This window comes from Telopea speciosissima, chromosome 3 (assembly GCF_018873765.1).
Source record: "Telopea speciosissima isolate NSW1024214 ecotype Mountain lineage chromosome 3, Tspe_v1, whole genome shotgun sequence".
NCBI lineage: Eukaryota > Viridiplantae > Streptophyta > Magnoliopsida > Proteales > Proteaceae > Telopea > Telopea speciosissima.
In genome coordinates, this window is record NC_057918.1 from 10,826,454 (window position 1) to 10,854,214 (window position 27,761).

The following is a 27,761-nucleotide window of genomic DNA, read 5'->3' on the forward strand; positions in this document are numbered from 1 at the left end:
ATTTTATAACCGACACCTATCAAAATACTCTCATTTATATTGGTATGATACTCCAATCAACGGTCTTCTTGTCCACATGATCTACTGGTCTTGAATCTTCAAAATTTTATTGGCCTATGCTAAAATTTAACATATGAGCAGCGAAATTGAATTGTGCCTAAGCACAAATTTTGGACCTCATCCAAACTACCATGTGATAGTTATTTGGGCCTTTGGATCGTAAAGAATACCCTTTCTACATGGGTTATACAAAATAATGCAAATTTGAAAGATATTACTTAACAAAGGGATAGTTATTACATCATCGGAAAGGGTGGGCACACCGCCTACAGTACATGCTCTCTCACAATCATTGATACATTCTTCCTCTCTCTCTCTCTCCTTAATAATAACGTTTCTTCCTAATATGACAAACCAACACCCACCAAAATGCACTCTTTCCCTCCCCGTTGGCATGTGTTAAATGCCAATATAATATGGACATTATGAAAAGAATGTCATGTTGTTTGGGCTAAAAAAAGTACCCCTTCATAATGCCAAAACATTATGAATGATATCTTTAATCCTTACACATGGTCATAGTTAAGGCAATGGAGGGGTGTCTAAGTGCTTAAGCGACAAGACACGCCCTCCTAGGCAATGCCTGTGTGTTACTTTTTATTTTTCCTCTTTTTCAACATTATTTAGTATAAATATATACCTTCTATCATCAAAAAACAACATTAAGTCACATCAAGTCATAAAAAAATTAACATAAACTCATATCAAATCATCAAAAATAAATATTAAACCACATCAAGTCATCAAAAATCAACGTAGAACCTGAAGACAACAGAAGTGAAGCACAAATTATTGGAAGTTTGAAATAATCATAATATACATTTGATTTATATTGTTCTTGGAATTGGTCATTGTCCTAGTATACCTAGTCTCACATTTGGTTTATATTATTTTAAAAAAATATGATCTTATCTATAAGTAATTAAATTGCTCTCGATCTAAAAAAAAATTCTTACTATCTAAGAAGTTTGACTGGTCAAATGATTTTATTTTAGAATGAAACATTTTGTATTAGGATAAGAATATAAAACCAATTTTCCAACAAATCTAAGTTTACTTAAATCTGATTTAGATTTAAAAGATTATGTTACAATCAAACCTTATTTGGTGTGCATGAACGCTGTCAAAATCGTTCTGAATGAAAATATTTTTGTTCTGAAAGGAAGTATGTTTTTAACTATCAAAATAAATAAATAGTATACCGCTCTTTTGGTTTTTATTAATGTTTTACCATATTAATTATTAAGATCTATGGAATATTTAGACTTGAGTAAAACCTCAACATTAAAAGGTTGAAAAGTTCACTACCGTGGGAAAACTAATTATGTTTTAACCATCTAGATTCAAATAGGAGAGTATTTGTTTATTTATGAATAATATCTTAAGTATATGTTTCATTTACTTAAATGATGTTTGGCATAAATAAAGGTTACCATTAATGCATTCTTTACCACTAAGGTGGTAGTCGTCTAGACCATAGAAAATCCGCATGGACGCTAAACGACCTTGACAACCATGCACATGGCAAAATGTTTTCTGCTCCACTAACCAAGCGAGTGGTCTAAAACAACACACCATGTAAATGGAATTATTATTCCTCCCAGTAGTACAAAATGTCTGAAAAAACCTTCAAAGCAAGATTGTGTGCAAACCCCATAAACCCATTATCAACAATTCTAAGTACAAATCATTCCAAGTTAATACATAATTGTATGTTAAACAAAGTACTGAAATAGCTCCATGGCCAACAAACTCCCTTAACTTCTGGAATCATCCTACACATTGTAGTCGACCAAAACATAGATTGAAGCATCAAAATTACCACATGCCATTATATGTTTATCCATAAAATAAGGCTACATTTTTGCTAGACTACTCAGTATCAGATTCGTTCCCTGAATCTATGTTTGTAGGGTTCTTGTAGTCAGCCATGGCATCCTTGTAGCGCTTCTGATCCACCCGAGCCTTTGCTTCATAGGGCTCTTTCTCTTCAGCTGTAGGAACAAATTTTCAACACAAATTAAGCAAAGATGGTCATTATAAAGCAGCAGTGTGGCAATTCCTATAGGCGATGACAAAATAAAAAGTGAATGGAAACACCCTAAATGGAAGGTTGATTAAGTCACACCATTTTTTGTCTTGGGGGGGGGGGGGGAGGAGAGAGGAATGACTTGAAATGGATCTGATAACTATGCTTCTCATATAGCACTATTGATTCTAAGTCAAAATTCATATGTAAATCTAAGAGATCGAAGTAACCATTGCATGCTTCCATGTTTCTCTAAGATGTTTTTCCCCCCCCGAGTATAAATTTAAAAAAAATTGGTACAAAGGCACAGGAACCCAACCCTAGTTTTAAAGAAAACCTTAATTTACAGTGTCAAAATCTCAATCTTACATTTGATCAGATGGAGGAGATCAAGATGATAGGGGATTACACCCAGTTTTATCTCAGGTGTGGGTGGGTGGGTAGGGATGGGGGGATCCAAACTTAGAACCTTGTCTAGCATCTGAAGCTAAATATCATCTTAACTTATTAAACATACCTCCAAAAATGAAAGGAGTTTCGACTTCAACCATCCAAATAGAGCCCAAATGTTGACCTGAGCAATTAATGAACTAAGCAGAAGGTATGATTAAAAATAGTATACCTGTCATCTTTTTCCACCTTTCTCCAAGAACTCTTGCCACGTCAGTAAATGGTATTCCAGGATTATCTTTCTTTATGTTCTGCAAAAATAAAATCAAATGGGTCATAAATGTCCATAAAAATTATACAAATAGAACAATACACCAAAGAAACACAAGAAATGATTAAGAAATTTTCAAAAAGGAATGAGCTTCGGAGGCAGATGGTTTCGCCTTACTAACAAAAAAGATAATAAATGAACAGCAATCCCATCATAACGGACAGGATAACATCTTTTAGGCATTAATGCAGAACTTAAGAATCAACCCAAACAAGCAGCAGATAAACAACTTATTTAAGATGACTTACTTCTCTCTCCATTTGTGAGAAAAACATGAAGCCAGACATTGCCCTTTTTGGCAAATTTGGATCTTTTTTCTTCTTCTGTTTTCTCTTTTTCACACCATTTTCATCTCCATCCTTGGATTTCCTCTTAGATGAAGATGCCTTTGAAGCGGAAGGATCTTGCTTGGCCTCCTTTTTGGCAGGCTTCTGAAATCAGAAAAAAAATATCAGATCATTTTATGAGGCTAGGAGTGTGTGTGTGTGTGTGTGTGTACACCAAAGAGAAGCAAATCATTTATACCTCTTTTTCATCACCACTTTCACTAGCATCAGAATCCTCCCCCCCAGAATCATCAGTTGGAGAGCCTCCATCATCCTTCTCTGCAACAAAATCTTCATCCTATTGACATTGGAAAAACAAAATAGATGAGGGAAACATAGGGTCACATTACATTTTAAGTACATAAATAAAAAATTTAGAGAAATTTCAAAGCCTTAAAAAATTTATTCAAGGGCTTCACACAGAGAGTTTAGAGAAATTTCAAACCCTAAAAAAAAATTTCAAGGGCTTCACACACACACACACACAGAGATCAGAAATTTACTCTACGCATTAAAGATCTCACAGGTAATTAAGTTTCTAATCTAGTTCCTCCTGAGATAATATAAGTCATCAAATCATTAATGAAAAAATTTGTAAAATTACTATAGGGCCATCTACATGCAAGCCAGCTGAGGTTTACCTCTTCATCACTCTCACCACCAGCTGCATTCCTAATCCGCTCAAGATGTGGATCAACAGCATCATCATCCTCATCCCCAAGAACAGCAGCAACACCATCAGTAACTTTGAGATCCCCAAGGTTCAATATTTTCAAACCCTTGCCACTGCACAAACAAATCAATGACTTCTGATTAGGTCAATTAATACATGTTATTATGGTTCTTGTGTATGGTTCACAGAGACCCACCTAATGAAGTCAAAAAGATTATGGTATTCATTTCTCTGGATGTTCCTAAAAAGATGTTCCTGCTCACTCTTGAGCTTCACAAGAAGATCAAAGTAGTGCATACTTGTACCACCAGCACCATGCCGCTCAAATTCAACATAATCAATCTATAAAAACAAAAGAAAATGGTTGTGGTGTTGGACCTCCATTTGGATATTATCAAAATTTTAATGTTGTCCGTCATAGATAAATGATATCTAATAAATGTCTTTGTTAGTAAGAGGAACAATACCTCATCATGGAGAATGAGAGTAGGAGGTTTAGGTAGAAAGAAGAAGCTTTTCTCTAGTGGATATAAGACCCCATCTTCAGCTTTCAATGAAGACTTCACTGCATAACCACCTTGACAACTCCGGAATTTACCGGGTCTAGTAACCTTGGCACCAGATAAGCCACGTAATATCATAGTGAAGACTTCATGGATGAGCCCCTGAGTTTCCACAAAAATAGAATGATCATGCATGTAGATGAAATACATAAAGTCAAGACTAGAGTTCCAACAGATTAAAGTCCAATGACAGGATACATATATAAATAAAGATCATGAGTACAAAATATATATTACCTTATATGAAAGTTCTAACTTATCCTTATACTTTGTATTCAAGAGATCTTCATTCATTGACAGCTGACTCTCAACCACATTATCTGTCTCAAACTGTAACACAAGGCAGAGCAAGAAAAAGGAAAAGTCAGCATAGAAATATATTAAAAAATAGTAAGTTAAGATTGAACCAGCAGAAGTAATAATATTTACCTGTAATACAATATGTGGATACAATGTTTGACCTTTACGGATTGGTGGGTCAAGTGTAACAACAACAAAGGTATGTGGTTGATTAGACTGTGCATAAAAAAAATAGGGTTAGTGCCTCCAAACAATTAAAAGAAAATTCCAGACTCTACAAAACACCCAGAAGCGATCATACTAGAGAAGAGAAAAGCTGCAAACAAATCAGTTTGTTCAAGCACAAAAAAGGACCAATATGCTTGACCTAATTTGGTGAAGAAATGTTCAACATCTACAACAACAGTGCTTCAAGAAGATGGGCTAAAAACCTAACCTTTGGCAGTAAAAAAAGGCGAACAACACTGCTGTACTGGATTTTAAAATCGTTAGCTTGTCCTTGGAGTCGCAAGAATGAAAGATGTAGTTCGACACTGTACCGACCCCTGGACAAAAAAATGTTTCCTCAGTTTCTTAACGAGTTAGAGCACTAAAGAAGCAGGTAGGAAAATCAAACATTACTTTTTAAGCAGAAGAAATCACAGGGACTACAAGAACAGATGATGGTTGACTGAAGATAAATAGTTGAATAGCAATATACTACATACCTAGGTGTAAGAATGGCAATCGAGTCAAACGTAACAACGGCATCTTCGCCCGAAGGACCAACATCCGCCATTGACATAATTTTGTCACGGAAAACCTAAAAATAATAAGTTATTACCTGATGAGTAATTACACATCAGCTATTTACCTAGTCAAACAAATCAGATCAAGCCCAGGAAAATACTCACCTGTGCTGGAGGTCGATTTTCATCACCAACAAATTGGGTATTGGAATTTGGTATATGAAAACTCATCTCCACCAAAGAATCTTTCTGCAATCATAATATATATGCAACCGGAAATGAATAATGAATCCTAAAGGAAAACCTAAATGGTATCTTATATTGACTCTGTAGGAGGAAGAGACATCTTATGCCAGAATCAAACCATTATACTTGCTTAAACCTAGACTGACATGACAACCTAGACGTCCATCTCAGCTAGTACAATAGACCCTTAGAGAAATAAAGGACAACAGAAGGGGAAGGAGGGCTGCACCAGGCAGATACCCATTCATGAGAAACAGAAAACTTAAAGCTACAAGGTGGTTAAACAAAAAACAACAACTCACCTCATTAGCCCCAGTTGTATCATCCAAATGGAACTCCAAGGAAACTTCATTTTTTCCTTGAAGTTGTGTTTGGGAGACATCTGCTAAAGATATTTCAAATGCCTGTTTGGCACCTACCAGAAAAGTCAGCATATTTCCTGCAATGCACAAGATAGCTTTGAGAAAATACAAAAAAACTTAACAGACCCAATTGAAGTTTAAAAAAAAAAGGCACCAAATCTGTTAAACTAACATGTTAACTTTGCAAATCATAAACACCCAAGTACTTCTCACTGCAAGTTGATCAACTTCTAAAACCATAAAATGCTCTTTTCCTTCATTTTTTTTTCCTTTTTTTTTCTTTCCTTAATTGATTACTTATTTCTTTATTTACTTACCTCAGAAGGGAAACAGAACACTAGAAGCTGATGGCAGAAAAACACCATAATATTCAACCTCAACAAGAACCAAGATTACACACCAAGTAAAATTCATTCCATAATCAACACATGTGAAGGAGTGAAAATGGAAAGGGATTTTGGAGCCAGAGGAAACCCCTCCCCCTACATATGCCAACATCAAAGGGTAAGCATAACACCGAGTACAAGTCCTCCCAAGAGATTGTTTGGGGTTATGTTATGCTAACTATTTAAACAAACAAGCAAGCAAAGGTCACTACACTAACCATTCAGATATTTTGGGGAAAGGATGTAGTTCTCTGAGTAGAATGGTTAAGAAAGTAAGCAAGAGAAGATCGAAACTAATAAGCATACAAGCATTAAGAGGAAAAAGGTCGCTAACCATTCAGATCAATTTCTCCCCAATTCCGGCCACTAACAGAAAGTTGCTTCTCTTCAGGTGTTACTCCAATAGAGTTTTGAATGAAGTTCGTCAAGCTACTAACATCCTACATATAAGAACAGATCATCCAGAAGAAAATAATGAGCAAGTAAACAAGAACTGGATGTCAGAAACACACTGAAGAAAAGAATGAGCAAGTAAAAAAGAATTGGATGTCAGAAAAACTCTGGTCCATTGAGAGTAGAAAACTCGCACTTAGGGAGGGTGTCAGTATTGGTTAAAATATTTCCCATGCAACTCATCATTTATCTATCAAATATTTCCAATGAAGATTGGGCATAGTAAACATTGGTAGTTGCATTAAGCCGAACACGAAGAGATATTCAGAAGAGTGGCATTAGTTGAACTTTTCTCATGGCATAAGCAGAATACATCATCTCAGAATAGCCCTGAAGCCCATGGAACAATTCAAAAACATATTGCGGAGATACCAAGTCTCAATGGTAAATGAGTAATGAAGCAAACAAATATACAGGAAGTAAACGAATAAATAAAATGCACATAAAATAAATGAAAACAAAATCCTGCAACCCAGACAGACTGCATAAAGAAATTGATCAGAACATAAATCAAAGGTTCAAGTTTGACAACGCCATGTAGACGAAATTTCCAATCAGGTCAGTTGAGAAAGGAAACCACATCCATCAAATAGATGCTTCATACAAAATCCAAGAAACATCTGGAAACACTCTAATTGACTTTCAAGCTTCAGCCATTCAAGTTCACCCAGAAATCCATTTCAGAGAGTGAGAGAATTCTTTTTGGGTGGCAAGAGAACAAAGTAAAGACTCTTTCACAAAGACAGAGAGACGTTAATAATTTCCATAATTTATCACAAATGGATCTTACTCTCTTCAAGTAGTTAATCAAAACCCTACTTCACAGGACAAGTTACAAAAAGCCATCACCAACATTAAATATTCAACACCAGCAAGTGTTGTGTGTGTGTGTGTGTCTGCATGTGAGTAAGATGGATGAATTACCGGGTCTCGGAAACCTGTGAACTTGTAGTAAAGACCATCCTTAATCCGAACCCCAAGCTGATAAGTTCTAGGGACCTTCATCCAGGTCAGACCAACAATGTCCGCCTTGTCAACTTCAACAGCCTTCCCACCTCCCTGCTTCTTCCATATAATCCCTCCAGAATGAACCCTCAGCTGCCCAGGGTTCTGCAGTTCCCATCATTTTTTCAAAAAAATCATAAGTTTTGGTTCCATGAGGAGCCCGAGAATGACCGTAATAGGAAACCAAAGAAAAGTCTTGAAACAGAAAGTCTACAATTTTTCAGTAAATATACTGTAACCGTAGAGAAATAATAAAATCTGAAGCCCTAGAAAGCTAAAGTGTTCCCACAACTTTCTTCCATTTTGGCAATTAAGTCTCAAAGTTCAACCTTTTTTCCTTTCGTTTTTTTTTTTTTTTTTTTTTTTGGGTTGGGGGGGGGGGGAGATGAAGAAAGCTTTCTTCCACACGCTGAGGATTACGGTTTCAAGCACCCATAGACACCGACGGCGACCAAACCCAACCCCCCCCCCCCCCCCCGTCCCAAAAAAAAGGAAGTTCGTCGTGGCATGTGGTGTGTCGCTACAATCTTATGATTCGTGGTCAACATTCGAATTCAAAGGGTTATGAATTTCGATTCTTCCCAAATTCCAATATATACAACATAGAACTGGGGATAAAAAAATCAAAATTCGAAAACCCTAAGAAGCTAAAACAAGCCTCCAAACTAATTCGAGTCTCCCATTACTAGTAAAACCAATACGGGAACAAAAGAAAACCCTAGCAATGCAGAGCAGATACGCAATCTCCAGCACCCAAGCCCAAGAATTGAAAATGTTTCAACTCTGCAATCCCTGATCAACTCACATCTCAGTGAAGAAGCTCTAGGAACTTTACAATGGCAGATAATAGGGTTTCAAAAACCAATCGAACCGAATTTTTTTTTTTTTTAAAAAACACAAACCATTCAGGTAGAAACTAGAATAGCGGAAACCCCAAGGATGTACAAACGGAGAGAGAAAGAGCTCACCGTGCCACCACGACCACCAAGAAGGATGTTACTGAAGAGATGACCATCCGTCATTATTGAAAGTCTCAGAGAACTTCAATACGAACACCAACGGAGACAGACTGCTCACAAATTACAGAAAAATAAAATATAGACCCGAAACAGGGAACGGGAGACGGTTATATAGGTTGAGACTCGAGACTAGCTTGGTGCGTATTGCGCATAGAGCTTATGGCGCGAAAGAATCCCAAGACAAGTTATGAGTTTCACAGGGAAGTTTGCCGCCATTTAAAAGTATCCGTGAAGTGCATAGACCCATAGTGCCTTTGTTCAGGGTTGCGGCACATAGGTCTAGGCTGTGTTTGGTATATCTTCTTAGAATGCATTTTGAAATCGGATTTTTCTTTATAGGAGCAGTCCTCTAAGAAAGTGGGAACATACCAATGAAATGTGATAAAATAGTATCACTCATTGGAGAGTAGGAAGGCCATTCATGTGAGGAGGAAAGAGAGAAACACAAAGGTGTAAGCATAATTTATCGTGTCGTCTAAGAGAATCTTTTCCCTTTTTTTTTTCTCTTTTTTTTTTTTTTCACTAACGATCAGAAAGAATTACAAAAAATGAGAGATACAAGAACAAAAAGAAAGAAGGTCGAACCCCACCACCTTCAACATTGCCATCAACAGGACCGACCTACCACAAAAGGGAAATAAACTAATTAATAAAGTGATATCTGGGCAGTCCTAGATAATCCTTTATGATCTCTTCCTTTATATGATAAGGAAAATTATTGACAAAGTCGGATATACCTAAAGTTGCAACTTCCTTGGATAAAAAATCTGCCACACGATTGGATTCCCTAAAACAATGGATAATCGTCATTCTAATATTAGATAGTAGAGGTTGGAGAGCAGCCAATCTTGCCAAAGATATTAGGTTGAAGTAAGAGACCATCAAGGCCGAGTGACACTTAATTCAGATGCCAGAGAGACCTAGAATTCACTTGAATTAAGAATCTTCTTCAATCATGGGATCTCATTTCTGATTGAACTGGATAACATATTTCAAACCATAAATAATAAGAGATGGGAGTTAACGATAAACCTAGAGTTTAATCATAGAGTGACACTTACATGACCATTGGTTTTCACCAATGAGTGAAGAGAAACTTAATCCTAAAATTATTATAGGAAAGGAGGCTTCACACGCCCTCCCACACACTCTCTCCTCTCAGACACTTTTTCTTCTCCTGGATATGAAGAGTGATCCACCCGCTCTTGCACTCATCTATTTGTGTGATGCAAAATGATGATATGACAATTCTAATAAAAATTATTTAATTTTATCGCATACCAAATTTTCAATCCCAAAGATCAATCATCTATCTTCTCATATATGCCCATGCATCATTTTGATAATCGTAATTAATTACCAAAAAAAAAAAAAATTGGTAATCGTAATCCATTGCTTTTAGTTTGCCCCTGATGAACTCCATTCAGTTATGTTTTCCTATTCCGGAAGCACTAAGTTACCACACGTCAATGTACTCCCTGTAATTACTCTCTGTGAATTAGACTTGGAAAAAAGTACTCATGGGTCAAAAGTACTTTCTAATAAGAGATTTGGCCTTGATAATGAAAAGCATTTTTAGGGTCTACCTATGCACCAGATTTTACCCAATATGAATGGTTCAAAAAATCGGGGTTGGATTGGCCAATTTGGATCAAGATTGGCTACTCAGATCGAAATTGATTTTAGATCTTTTTAGCCAATTCTAAAGTAAGTGAATTAATAAGAAGATCGAAATAAATGTATTAATAAAGTGTGCCTTCAGCAATGATCCGAGTCTGAATGATAGAATGGAGGTTCGTATGCCCATGAATGCATCCAGATGCTAAACGGCTTTTCATTCTTGTGATTACCTGTCACAACAGTAATTTCACAAGTATTAATTCAACAAAATAGTAATTTTACAAATATGCAGTCTCTATTGCACAAGAAAGATCATTGTTTAGTGTTCCCCATATGTTAAGAACTTTTGGTGGTTAAGCCATCCTGTGAGTCCTTTCTAGTAGGACATGTCCTAATATTGTGCCCTTTTCTTAGACATAAACTACAGGTGTAAGATCCGGTCCTTGAGGTCAGCAACCCTTTCTTTGATGAACCAGCCCCAGTCACTTGGGGACATGTCCTACGATTATGGCCACTTCGACCACAAACCTTACAGTGGTGATGTCTTGGATGATTCCCACTCTCCGGTTCACCTGTCCCGGACTTCTGACAAGTTCTACGGTTGTGGCCTCTTTTTCCACACAACTGACATCTGTATCTCTTATCTACAAAGCTATCCAGTTCCGGGCAGTAGTGTTTTCTATGCCCTTCCCTTCCACAGTTACTGCAATAAAATTTCACTCCTGAAATAAAGAAGAACTTCTTTGATGCCAAACAGATAAGAACAATAGAAATAGCAAATAGACAGGGAAACCATCAAGAAACTACCACAATTCAAAGTTCAACATCATTAAGTATATAAACCTCTCATTTTCCTCAATCCCAAGTGCCCTTTCGCAGTTGCATCTTCTACCTCGTTATGATTATTCTCCTCTCTCTATCTCTCTCTTTCTTTCTGTGTGTGGGTGTTAAAGGAATCCACCTGTCCTTTAAAATGCTGCAATGTATTTATATTCCGACTATGAATTAAATACTAACAGGGAAAATCAAAAGTTCATTTGGCAGAAACAATATCAGAATTTCCATCGGTTGATTCCATTCAATACACAAGTATTTCATCTGACTGCGGCTCATAACAACTATTAACCTGATTTTTCCCCATCCCTTCCCTTTCTACTCTGCTTTTCTATTATGTTCTTCAGCCAACAAACAACTATTGTGGTTTGAACTGGATTGAAGACTTGAAGTAGGCATAGGGTAGCTACTTTGAATCAAAGATAACTGTCATCTAACATCCTAGCACTCCCCCACTGCTTTTCTTGGAAAAATTTTACATTATTAAATACTGTTAAGTACCATCTATTTCTTCAAATAGTTTTCCTTGCATACACTATACATTGTATCCATATTATCTCCTAAACTTGACCTTTTGATACTCCAGTGCATACTGATTCTTCAAACCTAGCTCTCTAGAGCCAACTCTGAAGAGAAACAGACAGGAAGAACATTAGCTAAAGATGTCATGTTTCCAGCCATATTTTGGCGAGGTTGGAAAGGGAAGAGAAGCATTGTACAGAGATAGATAGCAATGGATGGATGTATTGTTGGTCAAATTACCCAGAATAATCTCCCATTGAAGTTATGGTAGAGGGTTATTGAAACCCACATGAGACAAGAAACTACTATTAGGGTGAACCAATTTGGTTTTATGCTAGGAAGATCCACGACAAAAGCTATTTACTTATTTAGGAGACTCATGGAAAGATTTAGAGATTACAAGAACGATCTCCATATGGTCTTTATTGATCTAGAAAAAGCTTATGACAAAGTTCCTAGAGAGTTAATCTAGCAAGTACTAAAGATGAGAAGTGTTTCAAGTAAATATGTGGACAACAATCTTCCTATTTGTTGTCAATCATTAACAAAGAGGGGGATATACAGGATGATGTGTCCCACAGAATTAAAGTTGAGTGGATGAAGTGGAGAGGTGCATTAGGAGTGTTATGTGACAAACGCATACCCATTAAGCTTAAGGGAAAATTCTACAAAACAGTAATAAGACCAGCTATGCCTTATGGGGCGGAATGTTGGGCAATAAAGAAGAGTAATATAGACAAGATGAGTGTAGCGGAGATGAGGATGTTGAGGTGGATGTGCGGCAAGACCAGGAGAGATAGAGTAAGGAATGATTGTATTAGAACCAATTTGGGAGTTGCATCAATACAGGACAAACTCCGTGAGAGCCGGTTGCGGTGGTATGGTCATGTCCAACGGAGACCCATGGATGCACCAGTAAGAAAGAGTAACCAGATTCAGCTTGACGGAGCTAAAAGAGGTAGGGGCAGACCTAAAATGACTATTGGAGAAGTGGTAAGAAAGGATATGCATGTGGTAGGGCTCGATCCTAGTATGACCGCAGATAGAGTTGTTTGGAAGACAAAGACCCATGTAGCCGACCCCTTATAGGGGATTGTTCCCAGGATGCTGCTTTGACTACTGCTTCGACTTATACCTTTACTTATTTTCTTCTAACTCCTTTTTACTCTTTTTATTTCTCTTGCTTCCATTACTATCATAGCATCTATCGGATCCATGTAACAGACCCCATTTAGTTGGGATAAGGTTATGGTTGTTGTTGTATTCAAGATGAGGTTCTTTGATGTATGCTTTTTGCTAATGATGTTGTTTTGGTGGATGAGACAAAAAGCAGGGATTAATGTCAAGTTGGAGTTATGGGGATCAACCTTGGAATCAAAAGGTTTTGAGATAACAAAGACAAAGTATATTGTATGCTTCTTTAGTAACACTAGGATGGATAAAGAGGTGATGAAAATTGATAAGAGGTAGATTCCACAAAGTGATTATTTTAGGTATCTGGGCTCAGTCATAAACAAAGAAGGGGATACAGAAAATGAAGTTTCACAGAGAATTAAAATAGGATGGATGAAGTGGGGAGGAGCGTCCGGTGTGTTGTGTGATCGACCTATTCCTTTAAAACTATTATAGAACAATTACACGATCGAATATGATGTATGGTGCAGAATGTTGGGCAGTTAAGAAGCATCATATAGATAAACTCAGTGTAGCGGAGATGAGGATGTTGAGATAGATGAGTGGCAAAACTAGGAAGGATAAAGTAAGAAATGATCATCTTAGAGCTGATTTGGGAGTAGCTCCAATACATGATGAGCTATGAGAAAGTTATTTGAGGTGGCATGGCCATGTTCCACGGAGGCTTTTGGATGCTCCAGTATAGACGAGTGATTTGATTCAGATTGAAGGAACCAAAAGAGCCAGGGGCAGACCTAAAATGACCCTAGGAGAAGTGGTGAGGAAAGACATGCATAGCGTAGGCCTTGTATCAACTATGACCTCGAATAGAGCTGATTGGAGGGCATGGATCCATCTAGCCGATCCCATTTAGTTGGGACAAGGTTGAGTTGTTGTTGTTGTTTTATTGGATGTGAGAAAAGCCAAAATTAACAGAATAGCAAACACAGGGTTTTATTGTTTCCTAAAAAGGCAGAGAATTAAAATTTCATCTAGCCAATCCCATTTAGTTGGGATAAGGTTGAGTTGTTGTTGTTGTTTTATTGGACGTGGGAGAAGCCAAAATTAACAGAATAGCAAACACAGGGTTTTATTGTTTCCTAAAAAGGCAGAGAATTAAATTTCATGTCTCATGTGAAAAAACCAAGTGCTTTGGCACCTAATGTCTCATCAAATCATCAATGCTGTTGCTTAAGGTTTCATTTGATTCAACAGAAAAACTTATATTTGATTGTACATGACAAGGAAGCATATCTGGGAATGGTTTAATGAGGAAAAGATCCAGCCATATGAGAGGGGGGCGGGGGGCACCATAAATGGCAATTGTATCCGCCTCATTTTTTGGGGGGTTTATCTTTTTCGTAACCTTTTACAAACAGAAATTGTAAACAGCATCAAGAACTCCAATGGCGACCGACAGCAACTGCTGCCTTACATCACCAAGTCTCCGGCTGGCACCATTCATGCCATCAGATATGCTTCAAGTTTCTCGCAAAATCAGGGATTACCCCAAAACCTCAACATCCAACCTACCCATCATCCAGATTATGTTTTCTGAATTTTTCCCTCCCATAAGAGGTGGAATCTGTTGTAAATTATGTTTTACCATTGAGGCTTGATGCTTAATAGATATGCTGACCATTTGAGAAAGGGGGTGGGACACTTAAACCCATAAAATTTGTCGCCGGATACTCATCCCACCTAAAATGCTCCCTGCAACCTTCCCAAACAACATATTTCAAGATAAATCCAAGTACTTACGTAAACTTTAATCGATTCCCAAAAGCCCTAAGCCATTTACAGAATGATTGACTTATGTGTCTATCTCTCTCCAAATAAGACAAGACCACGATGACACAATGATTGATTTGTGTCTCTCTCAAATTCAAAAAAAATTGAATTTTTTCTTTTCTTTTCTATCCATTTCTTGCCAACCAAACATAGCCTCAGTCTCTGAACTTGGATTGCCGTGTTCCATTCTTTTCGATTTCCTCATATTGAAACCCTTTTGAGGGAACATAATTACGAAAAACATAGTCAATATTCTCTCTTTTTCAAGCAAAAAAAACGTCCTAACTTCCAAAAGGTCAAGTCTAAACCTTAAAAAATTCCTAGTTGAATAGAGTTGGATTACATTTCCACATTAGTTCCTAGTGCAGTTACTCACACAGCAATTCAAGATTAACAAACAAAAGATATACCACTTGGAAGCCAAGGTTATAGTATAGTAGTAAGTCATACCGCTAATGCAATTCAACACAACTGGTACACCGACCTTTCATGGAAATGCTTCTTTTACGGCGGTTCTCTGGATCACGAAAGAAAGCTTTCAAAGCTTCAGATGCCTGTTTCCTTGCTGCAGGAGTCCCTTTAGCTCTCTGAAAAGAAATATTGCATCCGACATTAGGGAATGAAAATGCACATTAATAGTGATTCATAGTCCCTAAGTGCCATCATGCATTTTGATTAATGAATAATGAGACTGGGATGTGTTAGGTTGCTGCTGGAATGACATTTATACGCATAAGGTGATGTTTGGAAGTGCACTTGAGTCACTCTTTTTTTTTAATAATAATCTGTGTTTGTTGGAGGGCGGGGCTTGGTGCAACGGTAAGGTTGCTCCATTGTGACCAAGTGGTCACAGGTTCGAGTCTGGAAACAGCCTCTCTGTGAAACAGGGGTTAGGCTGTGTACATTATGACCCTCTCTAGACTCCGCAGTGGCGGGAGCCTCGTGCACTGGGTACGCCCTTTAACCTGTTATTGTTGAGAGTTAAAGACATGATCAGAACTCTGGCAGTGAATGGAAATGAATTCAGTGTTTTGTAAAGGTGATAGACACTCAGATGCTATGCTGGACTAAATGCTTTTTAATTCCAGGTGACAACAAAGTAAAGCCTTGAAGTGTCTACCATTAAAAAATTTCCACATGGATGACGTGCTTGTATTTAGCTCAACTCATACTTTTATTCAGGGTTTAAACTGAAGTCTGAAGATTGACCAAAGTGGGGTCTGACAATATGGATTTAAACTGAAGCTTGTATCGGCATTGTCTACTTATTTTCCACCATTTGGGGCTCATATGGTTATCATTTTCTCTTAGCAGTATTTTATTTCCATGTTACGATGATCATTTTGGATAAAGACAAGTGGTAGGATTCAATGGAGACAATACCATTTGTGAAATATTTCTTTGTGGAAGACAAGAAACCAAACAACATATGAGGGCAAAAGTAGACAATTCCCAGGGATATGCAAGGACCTATGCAGCCTCATTTTTAATTGGATTTCAATAAATAGAGAAATCTGTGAGATGTGAATGCTCTTAGAAACAATCCATCTCCAATCATAGGGTCTAATATAATACACTTATCATACATATCATATACATATCGTATATTCTACTTGTGTAGTTTTGAACTAGGTGAATAAATCTAAAAGGACCAAAAGAACAAAGAATGGTCAAGTCCAGAGCTTCGGCCTGGAAGTTGATTTTCACATTCCACTTTGGCACTAATGGGTCTAATGGACATTGGACCAATGAATGTCTACAACATGGAAATTTATAGAGGCGGTTGAAAGAAAGGCCTCCATAAGATATTGAAATTTTGAGATTTTCAAAAAAATCTCTTATTTGTACTGAAAAGTAGAACAGTGTGGCAGTAAAGGGGATTGATGCTTGCTATTAAGTAATGTCCGACTCTTAGCCATCACACTATCTTGACTACTAAAAAGAAAAACCAATCTGAGACCCAAGGGTTGTTGGCTTTTGTCCAAACTTGGTATGGATTTGAATAATTTTATTTCTCATTTGTCTTCATTCTTCAAAGCTCAATTATAAGGGAGAGTAGCAACAATGCTGGATATGTGTAAGACCATTATTGGGGAAGGCTGGATATGTGTAGGACCTTTATTGGGAAAGGCTTCTAAAAGTGGCCCGCTAGGAAAGGAATCTCCAAGTGGATTTTAGCTGCCAAATGGAAGTTCAGGGGGGATCCAAATTCTGTGGACAGGTTGATGCGGATACGAGGTCTCGAAACCCTGTTCAGATTGCTTATGGGCCCGCCCAATCTCTAAATGGCTCAAATATAAGATCCAATTGCAATCTGGTAATTTATTGGGAGTCTAAATCACAAAAAAAAGCAACAAAAGGGAAAAGTCACGTATGAGGTTACAGGGATAATCTTGGAAAGGTTTAGAAGTGTTGAGGGGCATTAAAGGAAATTAAGGAAATAAGGGCTTTAAAGCAAAGCCACGACTTGGGGTTTGGGAGTTGTCTTCAACCTCCTGCAACACAATCCATGGCAGAAAACCAGCAAGCTTCAATGGAGAGAACTTTCATATGTGAACTCAATTGGTTCGGAGATTGCAAGCAAAGGTTGCTGACTTTAAACTCTTATCAATTCCAACCAGCAAACAGTGGATTCAGCAGCCTAACAACGAGATAAGAGATGCTTAAATAGAATTCAGCGGAAGAGTAAAACTCAAAAGGGTTGCAATCTCGATTCTCAGAGCCTACTAATTATTAAGCAGTCAAACTATGAGGGTTAGGTCGCCTACTGGTAAGGAACCTATTCCCAAAATCTTAGAACAATCGACTTGGATGAGTGATTCAGTGAGACTTTCTTCTAAATCTGGTATTATCGCTCAGCAGAGAGAAAACAGTCTAGCATTATAATAAATAAAGAAAAGAAGAAAGGAGGAATAAGAGAAGAAGAAGGGAAGAAAGAAGAACAGTAATTGGAACGAGAGAGACGGAAGAAGATGATCACATGACTGATTTGTACCAATCTGGCACAAACTCAAATAAAATCTTTCTTTCAAAGCTGAATCTTGCGTGGTTACAAACTAGTATTTAAAGAAGAAAATAAAGACTCTTAATTATAATCTAAAGCTGAAATTATACTTCACTCTAAATGGGATTCACAAACTCCTACATAGACTTTATCACTAATTAGCCTAATAAAACTAAAAATAGAAAACAAGATAAATCCATCCAACTAATAAAAATCTAAATAAATAAATAAACTAAGATATCATACTAAACCCATAAACCCAATTGGATCTGGTTCGTCTTCATATAGGTCCCCCAACGGGTTTGGGCCGGTCCAAAAAGATTGCTCCTGCATCACAGGTGGACCCCAAGGTCCTCTTGCTTACATGTAAAGTTTAAGCGCAATCGGAATTTTCCATGAGGGAAAATAAAGCTATGAAAAACTCAGGACTATCGGAAAGTGCACAGTAGTGGTTGGAGTAACCGTAGGCGTGCATGGACATACATGTAAATGCATGCCAATATACGGGGAGGGTATTTGATTGAATTAGGCTCCGAAATTTGACACGTTACCAATCCTCACCATTTTGTAGATATCCAAGAGTCAGAATGGTCATATAATCTTCCATGTGAAATTTGACACATTGCCAAGCCTCACCATTCTCTAGATATCCAACAGTCAGAATGGTCATACCAATCTTCTATGTGGCAAAAACGAAGCATTCTCTTGGAGATTCCTTTCCAAGTGAGCAGCTTAGACGAACTCCCCCACCCACCTTTTTTTTAACCAGAAGTTAATGAAAAGTGTGAATGCTGGAAAGGCAGAAAAGATTCAGTCAAACAGGATCTAAATATGACCAGTAATCATCCAGCAGGAAGTTGTAATGAACCCTGTCGACCATAGACAAGAAGGTGGTGAAGGTTTGGGGTTATGATGCTCTATGCTCTTATTGGCAGGTGGTCTGGCTCTCACCCCAATTCCCCTGCAGCAGTGAAGCATTTTCAGGTTTCTCTGGAAATGATTCCTGGAGCTCTATTGGTGTGAAGCTAGTATAACCTCTCCATCTATCCTCCTTAAATTTTAATCTTTATTTGGAAAAATTCACACCACATTCCTAAATCTCCATTCCCAATCTCAACCCAAGCCAATTACCAATCACCACACCATCTATGTTACTGAACATGGCAAAGGGTACAGCTTGGGTACGGAAAAGTTTGTATTTCCTGCATTTGCATTGCCTTACATGATGTCAGACATAGGTATGTCTCATAATTTGAAGTGTCAGTGGAACATAGCACAACATAGAAGAGGCCACCATCAAATACCTATTCCTCTTACTTTAAATACAACATATCCCATCACTAACTCATGAAATTCAGTAAACCCAGTATTTGAAATTTCCAAAACCCGAAGTCCCTAACACAAGATTCACTTACTGGAACTGTTTTCTAGGTAGGTTCTGCATCATTGTATTTGAACTACCAAATTGATGAAAAACACAAACACTAAGTCATGATCCACCATTTTACATGACATAGGATCCATATATCCTATTTGAGGTCACGGTGGAAGCTTGAATACTGTTTCTGATGAGGACATCACTCAAGGATTTAGGACTTATCAGAGGAGACATACACATGCAGCCACATGTCACTTCATTATGGCTAGATGACTAGTATTATCTGTAGTTATTTTTATTACTTTGTTGTACTTTTATTTGGGGCCAGTGGCCATTATTTTTTTTTTTGGGGGGTTAGGAGACTTTAATCTTTTTTTTTTTTTTGGTAGAAAGAAGATTTTATCTTATTATGTTGTAGTGTTAAGTGGTGGGAGTAGTTATATGGGTAGTTATTTAGGAAATAACTGTTTAGAAGTTTAGTGTGTAGTTATATGAGTAATTATTTTAGGAAATAACTGTTTTTTGTTGTGTAATGTTATGAGGCCCTTTGGACTCATTATTGGAGGTAATGAAAAGAATTCTAGGAACTTGTGAAATTACTCTCTTTTTCTGCAGCATGAGTGACTCTATGCAATTCTTGGAGTGAATCCAAGATGGTGTGAAGCCAAGATACAAATCTATCTTCTTCTTCTTCTTGTATCCACTCCTCCTCTCTTTCAAACTCTATATCTACAGCAAACCATCTATGTTTGATTCCCCAAATCTATTGTTGTTTACTCCATCATATATCTCCCAACCTCCATCTTCATTTCTTAAGAGCTTCCATTACTACAACAGGCCATACAACAACAACAACAACAAACTGAGCCTTATCCCAACTAAATGGGGTCGGCTACATGGATCCATTCAGAAAAAATAAGTAAAGCAGAGATCAAAACAAAGGAAAAGGAAAGCAAGAGGAATGAAGAAATGAGATAAAAAAAGTGAGAAATGAAAAATGAAAAATGAAAGATGAAAGTAAGAGGAAAGAGGATAGCCCAGCAAATCAGGAGAATCAAAGCTACATGGTGTCGACAACAGCCCATAAACCCCAATAAATCACACATGTTTGGCTGGAATAGGACTGATTGTGATGAAACATGTGGTATCCCAAATTCCATTGACCTCCTTAGCCAAATCTCCAAGAAACCCAATTTTCCCTTATTGCCTAGACTTGATTATTGCTAAATTTCTTACCAGTTCTTGTATCTAGGCACTGTCAGCAGCCGGGCAGCACTAGCACCAAGTCTTGATTACCAAGCGCTTTCTAACTTAGCCTTGATCCCAAATTTTCCAATTTTTGTCTCACCGTCAGCCCCCAAATACCTTGGATATTCTTATACCATCAACAAGGAGGCCTTGATGACACATTCTGTGGAGTTAGGTAGTGATTTAAGTCATTTAACACTTATTCACAGCATTCTAACCCCTGGGATAGCAAAGGAAGGTACTGATCTATCATGTTTCTTTTATTAAATTTTCCTTTGCATACTTAGCATGAAATTCTGCACATATCATTTGTTTGTTTCTTTATTTATGGCTGTATTTGTTAAGAATTTCTGCATGTGTGCTGAGATAAATGAGTTGGATACCCATCCCAGCTTTCCTACCTTTCTGATGTAGATTCGTCACCGAAATGGGCTTATTTCTTTAGAAATAAGTCTAGGGTTGGGTTATATGTATGTTGGGCCTTTGATCTCATGGGTTTTCTATGTAATAGGCCACTTTTATGGGCCTAAAAGAGGGGTACATTGGTTGCACACGGGATTAGCCCAATATTTAGTCTATTTTTAAGTTTTTAATTGAACCGGTTTAAATTGGTTGCATCTAATTGGTTCAATTGGTCTAATTTAAGTGAAGTGATCCTATTGGCTAAGAGGTTCTTATATCCTATTGGCTAGTAGGGAATCTTCTTTATTTTAAGTAGTTTAAGTTGTTTTTAAGTCATTAGGACTCTACTTTGAGTCTATTTTAGTTTCCTAGTCAGTTTAAGTTACCTAAAAGGTTAGGGATTGGGTTAGGCCTTTCCTTTTTAGAGTAGAAGTCTATTTTTGAGTCTTTTATATAAGGTTGTAAGGGGGCAAAGCCTTGAACACGAATTTGATTAATGAAAAGCTTTTTGTTTGCTGCCATAGTTACGGCCTTGCTCTGTTGAGTGTTGCTCTGTTGAGTGTGCATCCTTGTGGTTCTATCAAGGTGGAAAGGGACTGGTGGAATCCGGTTGACTCTTTACGCCGTGACGGCTAGGAGGATCTTCTTCAATTCGAAGGTGGTTCTATCCTTCACATCTGTTCAAGCTGCTGCCAGTGGAATCTCCAGTAAGTTTGACACCCAATTTCTTCTTCTAACCCTCTAATCCTTTCCCCCAATTGATCCCCTTTATTTTTTGTTTGAATCCCATAAACCCTAACTCCATTAAACCCTAGTTCTTGCTGCCCAGTTTTACAGAATTTTCAAAACACTTAAAACTCTATAATACCTACATTATTAGAGTCCTACAAACCTGCCTAGCCATAGCCCCTAAGCCCCCCTTCCATTATCCTAACCTAAGCCCTAGATTTGACCTAAAACTGCAATTCTGTCCTACTGAAACTGCAGAACCAGCGGCCCCTTTGTTCCTTGTTATTGGTCCTGGTTTGGATTCTAGTAGGGCTTTACCCTATCTAGAACTACATTACTTTCAGTTAGGATTTCCCAAACCTGTCCTACACCAGTTTCCATTCCTTGTTTGTGGTGTTGGAATTGAGTCCATTCAGCTTCATTTCTGATTCTAAAGTTATTTTAGGCTGTCAGTTTACCAGTGCTTATTTTAGTTCTACATTGTGCTCTAGAATTTTCAGTTAAAGCAGGAGTAGCACAAAGGCTGTAAGTGTAGGAGATCTATATAGTTTCTTGTGATTGATTATTCAACCCAAAAAGTAAATTAAAAGTTACTATGCTTTCACAACTGATTTGGTCTTTCCCTCCAAATCCCCTGAATTTGTGAAGCTCTCAATTCTCTCAGGGCATGATTCCTGGAGTGCTACTAGTGTGACGATAGTAGAGTCTATCATTATTCTCTTCTTATCCTCTTTAGAATTTTTACTCTTTCTTTGATGAAATATATATTCCAAGGCTAGAAATTTCAACCCTAACCATTAATCATTAATCTGAATTTGTACACACTATCCTAAATCTAAACCCAACAAACATCTATTAATTTCAATTCATAAAATCCTTCCCTAATAGCACTTGTATCGTTGTATATGAAAATTCAAAGCCTAGATCAAATATTCACCCTAGTGAGCCCTTTCCTAGATAGGTTCTGCATTAGTTAAACAATTACACTAATAGTAATAAATAAAATGTGCATGTTAACCATCATTTAATATAATATAGGATCCTTACACACTGCCCTTCATAACAATAACATATGGCCAGTGAAGATAATGATTCTTCAGATTCCATACCTTGATTGCAGCCACCCTTTGTGCATGAAGTTTTGGGTCACGATGGATAATTTTCATGCGTTTACTAAATAATCCTGTTTTCGCATTGAGACTCTGCAAGCATCCAACTAAAAAGGAAATTAATTTTAGGATTTGGTTATAGATGCAGAATATATGCTTTATGTAAAACCCAGAACTTAAAAACGATATTTGATTTGTGATGCTTTCTTCAAAATAACCTTTGTAAACAAATTTGACGCATCACAACTGTATTGAATCAAGAAAAGGAGTGGGACTACTGGTGTGGAAATTCTATGAAAGATGCATGAACTTGTATTATCCATTTAATGATATCTAAACTCCAAACCTGCACCAGACCTCTTAACCGATGAAGCAAAGTACTAGTAAATTTTCCCAATTTATGGATCCATAGTCCTTTGGGATATAAAATGGTGACAAAGCAGTAACTTTTAATAAATTCAGGATTGTAAATCTCAATGTAAATCACTAATAAGGAAAAGATGGGATTGTTAATCGGTGTTTTCATGGAGTTCTTTTTGGTGATGTAAATACATCAATTTTTTTATAAACACGGGTAACAACAGATGGTATGTGGCGGCAGCTTCCACATGAAACTCCCATGATTTGGAACGGAAATGTTTCATCCTCTTAGAAGATCCATCACCTTTTTTGCTAGAACAAAGGAGACTCAACACAAGGCAATAAACTGTATAGGATCATTTGCTGGATGGGATATATGATTCTTTTATAGGATCCCAATGGGATATTCGAATCCACTAAAGATACAATAGGTATTTGTAATCAATCAGCTTCAAGTATGACCAAGGACTTTCTATCTGCATCTATAATAACTATGCAATCTGGTTGTTGGTTCAACCCGAAATTGATCTTCTTGTTTCTCGAACGGATTTTTTTTGGACTTGAACAATTTTGGTCAAAAACCCCCCGATCCTCCATTGAGAATCATTGATACAGCCGATTCTCGTCGCCATTTGTTCTTTTTGTATGTCGTATGTACAGAAGCCACGCAACGTCCTAACGTACCTTTCAAGACATAATCATCAACGAAAGTGTTGCAAACGCTACATTTTTATCAAAAAATCATGCAGCAGCAATCACAGTGCTGCTAACAGTAATTTGCATTGCCAGTACTTGTTTCTGCATTTAAGTGGCTGCTCCTCCAAGGGGCAGTTTAGATGAAGACTGGTTTGAAGTGATTTATTTGGGTCCATTTTATGGATCTCAATTTGATCAATGGGACCTAACCTGGCTTGAGTTGATCAGTGTTGTGACTGGTTCAAAGATTCTGCAAAATTGGGTGCTTCCATTTAGTGTCTCAGTTAAGGCCTTAAGGGTGTCAAACCCCAGCCCAAACCGACAAACCTGACTGGTGCTGACCAACCATTTAATAAGTTAGCTGTCTTGGTTTGTGGATGAAGACCTATTAAGTAATCTGTCGGTCTCTGTCAAACCCAACCGACTGCACTGACCGATTTAGGACCAAAGCTACAAACACAACCAATCTAGACCGATTAAGGATCAATTAATCTTACACCAAAATATTGACTAAAGATGGCTTAATCAATTGGTCCTTAGTCTGAATACAGACTGATTGACCAATACCGACTATGGACTGAGAACGATCAACCAATTGATATATGGTGTCGGTTTGTCACCCGAGAACTGATTAGTTAATCAGTCAGTCTTGGACTTGGCCTAATAAGACTAAAACCGAGACTGAATAGAGACTGACAGAAATCAGCCAAACCCAACTGATCTACACCCTTAGTCTCAAGTTGCATGGCTATACATTGTGTAAAACATAATAAGGAACACGTTTAGCGTGGTTGCACATTCCATTACTTGCCAAAGAAGAGAAAGATGAAAGAAAAATGCATCTGAAAAGAACACAAAGTACATATAAAAATATAAAAATATAAATATAATAGGGGAATGGTGACATGGCAGTATTAAAAATGTCCAGGTAGACAGCTAACCCGTAGTGATCGGCTGATCTTTAATCCAACTTCAGGGGGAGGTGATTGGTACACACGCTTTGATTTTCTTGTCACGTCTAAATTTATATCCAGATTGTCTACTTCATCGTCTTCCTTCACTTTGAACTGAGATCTGCAAAAGGCTATTAAGCATTAGAGTGTGTATACTTTACAACTACTTCACTGCCATCGATTAACCCGAGTCCCTAATTTATGAAACATAGAGGCCATCATTTATCAAACTATTCTAGGAGATTAAAAATTTCACTAACTGATGTATGTCAATTTCATCTTTCTTTTTACATTAATAAGTACATGACAGACACATTTGGACTCCTCATTTCCCAATCTTGAAAAGTAATTGTAGTAAAGTGTATGTCAAATTAAATCACCAAAGATAACAACCTTGTGTTTGGGAAAAGCAGAGATTTCCAGAAAAAACTTCTCAGGAAATGAATCAATTATCAGATAATTTTGGATAAAAATGGGAAGAAATAGTAGGTAGAAATAAGAGAGTACACCACTAAATTCCATAGATCACACCCTGAGTCCAGGGTTCACTTATAAAGACCTCTTGGATGTAATCAAAGAGATTCCAGTTTTCTGTGCCAAAATCCCATGTACCCTGTAAGGCTCCAAGTCCCAACTCAAGCCTACCTGGAAGATAGACCTCTATATTCTTATTGTTACACCAAAATAAGGTAAAAATGCTTAAAGTTATGTCTCCCTACCACACCCTCGTCCAACACTCAAGACGATTTCCCACCTTAATCTCATCAAATTGATGGGAAATGTGAGGGAATATCCTTGAGCAAGCTAGCAGGACATATGTGCTTGACCTGAATCACAATCATGTACCTAAAGTTTAATTACTATAAGATAAGAATATCCAATTTTTAACTATTACACTTCTCTAAGTTTTCTTCTGCTTTGCTCTTCTTATCTCTTTAAGCCCAACTGAGAGTACATGTGAGACCAAAATGAAACACATAAAAATAGGAAACATACAGTAGGTATTAAAGAGTAATGAATAAACTTATAAATCTCAATTCGGCAAACAGACTATAAAAGATGAAAAAAGAAAGCATGTTGAAGATTTACTTAGAGCGAGCTTTCTCCCATGGCTGCTCGTCAATTGACTCTTCCCATATTACACATTCTCCAAAGCACTTTTGACAAGTCATTATTCCCTGTTACCATTGAGGCAAAGTAAATATATGCAAGTCAAACATAACTTCACTAACTTGTACCCTAGTGCAAAATGTAAGCTAAAATTTATGCTGTTTTAGGTAGGTCCCTGCACAAAAGTACCTTTCCATTACACTGTGAACAATCTAATCTAGATCTTTCTATTCCACATTCTGTACATGGTGTATAGCCCCTGCCCCTACAACTTGGGCATGGCAACTCTCTGATATATTGGCCATTGGGACCAAACCAGGACCTTGGCTTGTATGCTTCAGCAGCAGCATTCCTGAACAATGACATTGGAGTTACTTTTTTAAAGATAAACATATGCCATCCTAAGTAGGGAAAGAAGGTGATATGAAAGTAAATTTACAACAGCTAATGCAAAGATAACAAAGACTTAGGGGTTATGTTTGTTTCGAGGACTTGGCTCTTACCCTTCAACAGCAACCTAAAACACACAAGACACACACACCCAGACAAAACCTGAGGCTGCACTTTTTCTGGCATACATTTGGCATTTCAACATGAATTAATAACTGAATGTCCTCTGGGAATCCTCTTAAAAATTAAAACAGCTTGCAAGAGGGTTGATGGAAGTATCATTCATATTATTGAATACGAGCCAGTTGAAACGGATGTCTCAAAAATGCAGAAACCTCTCGAACTATAAGAACCTAGAAGAGCAGTGAACAAGTTACAAATTAGCCAGTGGCGGAAGCTTGTCAACAATTGCCAAGCCTCGATTTGAAATGTTGCAGTCTATTGGCGAATTCACCCCAGTGACAACTATAAATTGATAAATCCTATCTAATTTAGTACTGAAAATACTGTATGTGTATGGGCAAGCACCGCAATTTGTCCATGTAAATGAAAAAACTGAAACCTTGGCTGCGAACCGACTTCGAGTCCAAAAATCTCTTCGGAAGGATCATAATCAAGCTGTCAATCATGTAAATTAGAGAAAAAATGTCATTCGGTTTTTTTTTTCGTTCGCAGCTTCAAGAAAACGCACGAAAATGACAATAAATATATTCGATAACACTCCACATTCAAACGAAACAACACGAACACGCACCAAACGACATACCAATAGAAGAGTTAGTCGAGTAAAGCCAATGAATAACGTATAAGAATTATGGAATTCCAATAGATAATAAAAGAACATGCCTGGGCTTGCTTTGGCACTGAGACTGAATCATCGTTTATGGAAGAAGAATTTACACAAGAAACGAATCCAATCTTCCGAGTGGAACGGAGAAAAATCCATAGGTTGCCGTTTCTTCGTCTCCATTGAGGAACCAAAAGCCGAAGCGATGGAGTGAGAGAGAACATTTTAAGATAATCCACATATGAAAGCGGGAAATCGAACAGTTCCACAGAACAAATGCAATCCAAAGCAAGTACGTACTGCAGGCATATCAAAGCTCCTCTCCAGTCATTGGACAAGGCCACTAAATGAAAGCAGAGAGGCGAGGTAGGGATTCCGGGAGGTAGAGTGTGGAGGACCTGAAGGTGTGGGCGTGAGGGCCAATGGAGTGTAAACGTGTAAGATTTTCCCTCTTGGAAAATGTTGCTTATGGTCCCACAGAAGACCTGACTGAGTCACCGACCTCCGGAGCCCGATTCCGAAGGAGTGCCTGAGAAGATAGAAAAAGAAGACGAAAGATGAACCTCATGTCATCACCTTCGTCTTCGTCTCCTTCCGGTGTTTTCCTTCAGAACCCTATCTTCTTGCACTCGCAAGCATTCCTCAGAAACTGCAGCTTTATTCCAAATCCAATCCGCTCTCGCCTCTCTGCAGTCGCTCTTAAGAAGCTCTCTGAGGAATGCCGCCGTCCAGACTACTTCGGACAACAACAGAAGAAGTCCAACGGACCTGCAGACAATTCCTC

The 27,761-nt window shown here is 37.6% G+C and overlaps 2 protein-coding genes across 4 annotated transcripts in view; both read right to left on the reverse strand.

Moving 5' to 3' along the window:
- The window catches only part of LOC122656806 (FACT complex subunit SSRP1), a 41,757-nt gene that overhangs the window by 6,589 nt on the left and 7,407 nt on the right, over positions 1–27,761 (reverse strand). For 2 of the 3 annotated variants that reach the window (XM_043851458.1, XM_043851459.1), the window contains 16 exons: positions 8,821–8,892; positions 7,772–7,957; positions 6,729–6,834; positions 5,949–6,085; positions 5,566–5,649; positions 5,380–5,474; positions 5,109–5,217; positions 4,802–4,888; positions 4,610–4,702; positions 4,277–4,474; positions 4,006–4,151; positions 3,778–3,922; positions 3,336–3,434; positions 3,059–3,241; positions 2,712–2,790; positions 1,852–2,054 (listed from right to left, as the gene is read on the reverse strand). In XM_043851458.1, the coding sequence (XP_043707393.1) occupies positions 1,933–2,054; positions 2,712–2,790; positions 3,059–3,241; positions 3,336–3,434; positions 3,778–3,922; positions 4,006–4,151; positions 4,277–4,474; positions 4,610–4,702; positions 4,802–4,888; positions 5,109–5,217; positions 5,380–5,474; positions 5,566–5,649; positions 5,949–6,085; positions 6,729–6,834; positions 7,772–7,957; positions 8,821–8,874 (1,923 nt within the window). In that variant the 5' untranslated portion in view covers positions 8,875–8,892 and the 3' untranslated portion in view covers positions 1,852–1,932. Of the gene's footprint in view, positions 1–1,851; positions 2,055–2,663; positions 2,791–3,058; positions 3,242–3,335; positions 3,435–3,777; positions 3,923–4,005; positions 4,152–4,276; positions 4,475–4,609; positions 4,703–4,801; positions 4,889–5,108; positions 5,218–5,379; positions 5,475–5,565; positions 5,650–5,948; positions 6,086–6,728; positions 6,835–7,771; positions 7,958–8,820; positions 9,059–27,761 lie in introns of those variants that run through there. The other variant, XM_043851460.1, reaches the window with a different exon arrangement.
- Positions 10,772–27,282, reverse strand: LOC122656808. Its single transcript, XM_043851469.1, has 8 exons — positions 27,037–27,282; positions 26,753–26,808; positions 25,990–26,152; positions 25,780–25,868; positions 24,679–24,811; positions 22,682–22,774; positions 15,296–15,398; positions 10,772–11,213 (listed from the first exon to the last, which is right to left on the reverse strand). The coding sequence occupies exons 1-8, from the start codon at positions 27,199–27,201 to the stop codon at positions 10,828–10,830; spliced, it is 1,188 nt and encodes a 395-aa protein (XP_043707404.1). The 5' UTR covers positions 27,202–27,282; the 3' UTR covers positions 10,772–10,827.